The sequence below is a fragment of the Nanorana parkeri genome, unplaced genomic scaffold, assembly GCF_000935625.1.
Source record: "Nanorana parkeri isolate BGI_ZX_2015 unplaced genomic scaffold, ASM93562v1 scaffold301, whole genome shotgun sequence".
In the NCBI taxonomy this organism is placed as follows: domain Eukaryota; kingdom Metazoa; phylum Chordata; class Amphibia; order Anura; family Dicroglossidae; genus Nanorana; species Nanorana parkeri.
Genome location: NW_017306569.1, coordinates 443,230 through 451,586, shown reverse-complemented (window position 1 = coordinate 451,586; position 8,357 = coordinate 443,230). Strand labels below are relative to the sequence as shown.

At 39.7% G+C, this 8,357-nt stretch overlaps 1 protein-coding gene across 1 annotated transcript in view; it reads right to left on the bottom strand.

Annotated features, from left to right (window-relative positions):
- Window positions 1–8,357, bottom strand: part of IQUB (IQ motif and ubiquitin domain containing) — a 31,532-nt gene that overhangs the window by 1,373 nt on the left and 21,802 nt on the right. Inside the window, exons 9-11 of the mRNA XM_018557734.1 lie at window positions 6,614–6,790; window positions 4,977–5,225; window positions 3,519–3,704 (exon numbers count right to left, since the gene is read on the bottom strand). Coding sequence (XP_018413236.1) covers window positions 3,519–3,704; window positions 4,977–5,225; window positions 6,614–6,790 — 612 coding nt within the window. The remainder of the gene's footprint in view (window positions 1–3,518; window positions 3,705–4,976; window positions 5,226–6,613; window positions 6,791–8,357) is intronic.

Below are 8,357 nucleotides of genomic sequence, written 5' to 3'. Positions count from 1 at the left end.
TGGGTTAATCAGTGTTGGAGAAAGATCTGGGTGCCCTTGTACATCACAGACTAGCAAGATTATTTCTTGTATTAGAGCAGGCATACAGCTGACTCCAGAGAGTGTGACCCAACTGTACCCCTATTGTAGTTGAATTTTGGGTGCACATAAAAGATGTCCTGGAATTGAAAAGAGAACAGAGAAGGACAAACAAATTAAAAAGGGGCCAATATTATCTTGTCTATGAGGAAAGATGAACCAAACTAAATGTGTTCACTCTTGAGAAAGACTTCTTTGACTTGCCATTCGCCAATTAGACTTGAACTTCATGCACATGTGTCTCTTTTCAGTCTATCTACCTTTGTAACTATCTCTTCTTTAGTTAAAATATGTTGATATATCTTGTTGGATTACCTAACTCAGTTGCTCCAAAGTTTGTTGCAATGACTTGGTATATGATAGGTATAATTGTCAGACATACACAACTGCAGAATGGACGTGGTAAGGTCATCATTAAGTGATCGCAATTCTAGTCAGTGGTGTACATTTCAGAGCACAGAGATCCAGAACAGAGCAGAAACAGTGGTTTACTCAAAGTCACAGGTCATTTCTGCTACAAAGCCCTGCTTAACTGAAAATGGTTATTTTGTGCGTTAACTGGTTGTAGAGATCTTGTTTGGGAATCTCTGGAATTGTAGGCATGTGTTATTTTATATCAAAATAGCGAGTACCGCTTGTTTCTTACCTACCCTAGAGGTTTACTAAAAGAACAAGCCAAAGGGGTCTATTTATACCTAACACGAACATTCGTTTATGTGCCAATTCACACAGAACAAGCGTTTAGAAAGATTCCGAGGGTGCATCGCTTTGCAAATTGGTTATAAATAGACTTCGAAGTGTAGCTCAGTAAGTGGATTTACTCAAGATTCTCAGAAGATTAAAAATACACATCTCATGATCTTTACTGCCTTACAATGATGACAGTAATAAAATACTCTAAGGGAAAAAAAGAGATTGTTCATGATAAGTCGCCATGCATCATGTCCTTTACAATAAGAGTTCAGCATCCAAACAGCTTTTGAGTTTGACCACACATGAACAACTTTACATAGCTACAAGGTGTAATGACATACTGCTTTCCATTTTTAAAGTTCTTAACTATAAAATGTCTTCACCACTGTATAAGAGGATAGGAGTGATGAATTAAAACATCTATTATGTATAAACTTTGCATATTTAATAAGTCCGTGTTATGGCTGAACAAGCTGTAGCTGTAGCACTAAATACCACACATTGTATAATTTACCTCAGAAATAACTGGTCAGTTTAAATGATGTCACATTGCTAAAAAGTCATTTCTAATTAATCTCTGCATCACTGTAGGAAGAACATTGACAGCTCAGGAATTTCTGGGTGAAGACAGACAGGATTAACTCCATGATAGGGAAGGCAGCCAAATTTGTCTAAGTTCAGAGGCTACTCGCTGTCCTAAAGTGACATCTACTAAATGCGCAAAAGACATTTTCACACAGGTTTGATGTAATCTGAAATGCTCCTGGCCAAGATAATTTTGCAGCTCATCTGCTTGACACATGGCCACTAATGGATCTGTGTAATCAGATGCCCCAGGGCTGAAATTTCTGGAAGACCATAGATTTTCCAATGGCTAATTGGCCGATGGGAACATGTCACTGCCCTAGTACTTTTAATGTCATTGAGGTCTATTAAAAAGATGTATGGTGACAGATGTAATCATTCACCCCTTTTTAACCATTTATTCATTACTTAATGCCCAACTCCAGCTAGAATGTGTTTTTTTAGTTTTGTATAGAGCGGGCAAGGGTTAGAAACTCTATTAGGTTTTTTTTCTGCTGTTTGTGACACCATGTGGAATATTTTCCCTGACTGTATATCTCAGTGATACCCCTGTGATATCAGGACAAGCAAAGATGGAAAATGGATCACAGGTATATATAGGCACACACAGCAAATGAAACCTGATTAAGGTTGTATGCTTTTTCCACTGTGCTTTTGTTGCTGTCCCTATTCCCAATGGAAAAAATTCTCATCACTTCCTGTCCCTCTCAACTCTTGTCATTAGGACAGGAAGTAAGAAAAAATTGGGACACAGATTGCAATCAATACCCGAGAGAAGTTTTAACTCATCCCTGCTCTACCCAAAACAAAAAGAAGAGTTTTCTCTGGAGTTTGGATTTAACTACCACATTACTGTTTACTTGGATTTTAAATCCATGGTCATTCATATCCAACAGAGATCACTGACTGCGTTCAGCTGTCCGATCCCTTTATTTCCAAGAATATGGCTTAATGCAGTATATACCAAAAGTTACATTCACTGTTTTTTTAATCCAGGAAAGTTGCCAACAAATGTTTGTATATGTACAGAGGAGCTTGGCAAAGCAGACATGCAAATCGACTTCTCACAAATGTTATACATAGGTCAGATCTTTTAATACTGTATGAATGGATTTTGTGAAGGCACTGGGGTTCAGCTGAAAGCTTGTGCTATTGTGTATCTTCAGCCAAGTATACAATATGTAGAACTGCATGCTTTAGAATGTATGTATGTATGTATGTATGTATGTACACTGAGTGGCCAGATTATTATGACCACCCCATCAGTACTTCGTTGGGCGACGAGATGACTCCACGAGATGACTTTGTTGGGCCGCCTCGTGACTCCACGAGATGTTGAAAGGTGATGCGAGGAATCTGACACTGCACTGTTGCCCTTCTGTTGTTTTGTACCAGTCTTGCCACTCTCTGTTCTGCCCTAACATTGACTAGTCGCTGACGGCCACAATTCGCACGTTCAGACCCAGATTTTCGGCTGATGTAATTGTAATAATTAAGCAAGTCCCACCAAACACATAATTGCTGTTAAAACTGAGCTTTAAGGAGAGTTTTCCCCGTACATGGTGGTTGTCACATCCCACTGACACAGATCACTTTTTCTGTGAATGAAGCAAACATCTTACAGCTTCTCAGAAGTGTGCAACACATTGGGAGAGACTTTCTTCATCACTGGATTAATAATTACAACACACAATAGCTGACTTGCGATGCCCTCTGTTGGCAAAAAATGTACAGTTATCGGCAAGCTCATGCGATGCACATTGCTTCGACATGATTTATAAACGTTTAACCAAAGTTTTATGGTTATGCCTGATAAAAGTTATCACATGTGTAGCTAATGGTTATAAAAACTGGAGAACAGTTTTAAATGTAGTGTCTTCTAATGTTGGGTAATTGAAATACTAAGAACATAACTTTATATATGTATGTGTGTACTAAAACTGAATGAGAAAAGGCACACAAATTCCCTACCCACGTAGAGTAGTGACTGCAGCTGTCTGGCTATAGTTACTATTGGGCTGAGAATTTTTGGACCAGCTCCTTCAATAGTCAGCAGGACTCGGACAAAATTAGAAAAGTGTATGGGCAGGTTAAAAGTAAGAAATCAATAACATAAATAATATTCTTGAGATTAAGCAAAAAGTTTAATATAGAAAAAATACCTGCTCCGCATAGCCAAGTTTGAGATGGGCAGCCGCTTCATCTTTTGTTAAGAGGATACAGTTCCATGGAGACCACTCGCAGTATTTGTCCCACCTAACCATGACTAGATCATAAAGGTCATCACAGGCACTGACAACAGATTGAGCTGCCCAGATATTCTCAACAAGATATTGGAGGTCTTCTTGCTGCAAAATAAGATATACACGGTCAGTTAATAAGACTGAAGTTGTAACTGCAGACATGGAAACGAAGCCAACCTTCAATAGATCCATCCTAACAAAGTGGATAGAAGGGGATCCTCTGCACACCTTGCAGCAATCAAGGCCTATGTAGACAATGGTGCTTGTGGTGAGGTGTGGTGAGGTGTGGTGGCACCGTGCAGACACAATGTAGGAAGAGGAATCACCAGCACTCAGTAGAACAATCCAACATGTCCATTTATTAAGCGTCACACAATCACAAGAGCCAACGTTTCGAGACCACACAGGGTCTCTTTATCAGGGCATAAAGAGTGACCAAACTTTATGGGCCACTCTTTATGCCCTGATGAAGAGACTCTGCGTGGTCTCGAAACGTTGGCTCTTGTGATTGTGTGACGTCTATGTCCAATAAATGGACATGTTGGATTAGTCTACCGAGTCCTGGTGATTCCTTTTCCTCCATCCTAACAAAGGACACAGATGTTCACAATTGTATTTAAAGCCTCTCTAGGGAAAAACAAAACTCCCCTTGCAGTGGGGTTGCCCCCGCACTTCAAGGGTTAACTGCTCATCTAGGGTATTGTGTAAAGAACTTTTATTTAATTGACCAAAGCCTCCCAGGCAGTCTGCACGCACCTCTCTATCCTCCAGCCTGTGGACCGCCCTTTGGTGTCCTCGCATATAATGCAGAGCTTTGGGCCCTGCATTGTACGTGATGGCAACACTGGGCCATTGTCTGATGAAGCAGAGGGGTGGAAGAGGCTGCTGGTCTTGGAGGATGTGGGAGCAGGCATCAAGTAAGCAAAAATCCTTTACACAATACACCTAGACAAAAACAAGCAGATACCCTTAACTACCCTTGCAGTTCTGGGGTAGTCCCATTGCAAGGGTAGTTTTTTTTTTTGACTGGAAGAAACGCTTTAACTGCTTTGCACACTATATGGTAATCACAATCAGATGACTTCCCATGCTTCCCCACAGCCAAGTCCATACCACAATGTTGCACTTTAACAAGGTGTGGCAGAATTGTGTATTCAACAGATTGAATGCATTCCCTTACCAATAAAATACATTTTGGGCAGGTCTGCACTGAGTGATTTCTAACGCATTAATAAAATGGGGTCTATGGCTGATGCTTTGCACATGTTACAGCAGCTCAGGAAAGCAATATGTCTAATGTAAACACACAGCAAGTGTTTCTACTTTCTAAATTATACCTGCAAAAGCAAATAATCCTTTTTTGATGAACAGACTTACCTGGAGCACAAATGCTATTTTAGCATCATCCCCATATTCTACTTCTGATTTTTTCAGTTGTTTCAGTAACAGTCTATATTTTGAAAATTCTTCTCTCTGTCGAGCTTCATTATCCAGTTTTGAACATTTTCGACACCTGCCAATACTGCGAGCATTGGCAGAAAGAGAAAACTCAGTTGATGGTAAGTAGCTTTTGCAGCTGAGACAGAAATATATATTTTTTCGAAGAACGGCAGGATCTTGTGGAACCTGAAAATAAACATTATAATGAGATGAGTATCATACAACCATATTACCATCATAGCTTACCACTATCATAACTAGGCAATTGGGCCAGGACAGGATTCTCACCAACATAACATTTTGTGCTTTCCACCATATCTTACGCTACAGCAAGGTAATGCTGACAGCACTTAGTGAACTGATTACACCACTTGACAATGATTCACACAAACATTTTACAAATGTTATTTAGTGACAAAGACAGCTGTAGTTACTATGAATTATTTCTAAATTGATCTGTAGTGACTGTACATTAGACGAATGCACTAGCCTTAGCAGGGTCTGCACATGTCTTTATGTGACTTTTCCAGCTCCCCATGTACCCCATATCTCAAGCTGATCTAGCATGGTAATTTTGACACTTGCTGTTTGCGTTGAGAGATGGCCTGCCTCTCACATGACCCTATTAGTCAGTAAGGCCCATCGTAGTAAGAGGCCAGTAGGAATGTGTAGGTGGTATGATGGGTGGGTTACTTCTTGACACTACCAGGAAGTACTGAAATTGGCATGTTACAGCTGCCTGGGTTTTGGGAGCATCATTTAAACTTATGTTGAGGTATCACTATGGAGCTTAATGTTATTGTTGTAGCCTATATAGCACTTTTACTTATAGGATACAAACAGGTTTATTTAAGGATCATCACATAATGACTAAAAGCTCAGTAAAATGAATGCTATTGAAAGCATCCACTATTATGCTGTTGGTACTGGTATTAATAACTTTCTACTTTTACATAACCCTAACCCTTTCTTTGAAGAATAATTAAATAGCCTGTAAAAAAGGTTTTAACAGCACAGTTGTTAATACTGAAAGCTAAAATCAAACACTTCAAAAAGAACGTCAGGATTTTTAAAAAAATTAACCCTTGCAGTAAGGCTACCCCCACACTGCAAAGGTAAAGTGCTAATTTTGTCTAGGTGCAAAAATAAAGAACACTCACCCAGTCCTCAGTCCTGCCTGACTGCTAGACCAGTGCCCACAGCCTCTTCCCCGCCTGGGCTCTGGCGGTCTAAGGCCCATGACATCATCACGTCTATTGCAGTCCATTAGACGTGAGGACACTGAGGGACATACCACAGCCACAGCCAGAGCAGAGGGGAAGAGAGGTGAACGGTCACTGCCACAGGACTGAGGATCAGGTGAGTATTTCCTCTTTATTTTTGACCCAGACCAATATGAGGAGTTAACCCTTGCAGTGTGGGGTAGCCCCACTGCAAGGGTTGATTTTTTTTAAAATGAAAAGACATAAAATGTCCATTCAACAGCCTAAAGGAAACTGTCTATCATAGCACTGAAGCGAAAACACTCAACAGCATAGTGACAGGTTTGCTTTAAAAATACATCAAATCGTTACCTTGAGTAATCTGGCAATTTCAGGGTTAAATGTGGGGATTTTTATGTATTGTAGGAAAAGCGTGGATATTCTCTTCCGAAGTCCTTCCAAGTTGTGTTCTTGTACACCACGCATTAAAAGGTCAGCCTCTCTGTCAATTAGCTCTACAATCTCTTGGGTCAATTTGCAATCGTGTTCCTAAAAGAAACACATGAAAAATATGAAAAAATGCTATATATATATATATATACACATATACATCTGGGTCATGCAAGAAATAGTAACAGAATAACTTTAAACGCAGGCAGAAGCAGTCATGGCATGATTCAGATATAGGCAGAATATTATTTAATATGGCCTACAATGACCTAATTTGAAAAATAATCAGCCTAAGTTGTAGATAGTTTTAGAATATAATGAAGCATTGACGTGGTTTGTTGCAAGCAGGTTACCAAGATTTTAGTTTCCTAACAAAATACCCTTCTACTGAAATGTCTCATCTGGTTTTGCATGTTCAGTAAAAAAAATTGCCTTAGTCAGATGTTCTGACAAAATATCTTCACACAGAGTAAAATATAGCGATCCAATTACTCTGCCACTGTATCAGGAAACTAAAGGAAAAAATCTCAACTTCATGGAATAAAAATATTCATTAAATTAGGCAAATGTTCCATCTGATAGCAGATGTCCTCTGCTTTATAATAAGGCTGTCTTCTATAAAATGGAGTTTATAAAAGAGGTTCTGCGCCAAATGTCCTGCCTACCATTACCCTGCATACTGAACTATAACAAATCCCCATGACAACATATATTACATTGGGAATACAAGCTGGCAGTTACGTTGTAGTGGTCAGGTTTGTGACGTACTCTGGTTGGCTACATGTAAGGTATCCTTAGTGTATACGAGACCTGGACAATGCTCAGCCAGGAGTCAGCTTTTAAAACCTAGAAGCTGGCACTGCGCTGAAAGATACACGTTAAGGAACACTTAAATGGAAAATATTTGCTCTGTTAATTCTCACAGATTTCATTTTAACAATTAAAGAAGAACTCCAGGTTTTAGAAAAATGAACCCTTGCTACCCCTGCAGGTTCTTACAGCCTTTTGTCCCCCAGGCTCCAGCAGTCTAAGCCCCGCTGACATCATCCGTCTAATACAGTCTATTCACCTGTATTAAACGTGAGAGGGCCAAGGGACATTCGGAGCGGAGGGGAAGAGAGGTGAGCAGGTACTGCCGCACGACTGAGGATCAGATGAGTATTTCTTTTTTATCTGAGCCCCCAGAGAAAAATGAACAGTTAACTCTTGGAGTGCAGGGGTAGCCCCACTGCAAAGGTTAATTTTTCTAAAACCAGGAGTTCTTCTTTAAGACTTAAAGTCCCACGCCATGTAAAATATGATCCCTCCCCCTTCTAACCCATCCTACAAGCTTTTCTTTAGTCTTACCTCTTCTTCTAACTTAACTGTGGTGCATATCACAGATAGAAAATGCTAGCAAATGTGATAAAACTTTCCGATCTTTAAAAAAAAAATGAAAATATGACCGAGTAACAAATCCTGGAAAGTCTAAACAGATGTGTGTGTGAAGCAGCAGGCAGGGAACTGCGGATCCACTGACAACAGCAACATTCCTGGATTCACCTTACAGTATATCACCTTATAATATACAATGCCTGATATAACTGTTGCTCAGCCCTGATAAATAATATGCATTCATAAACTATACAGCTAACAAATACTAGGATGGAAACAATAGCAATATGTT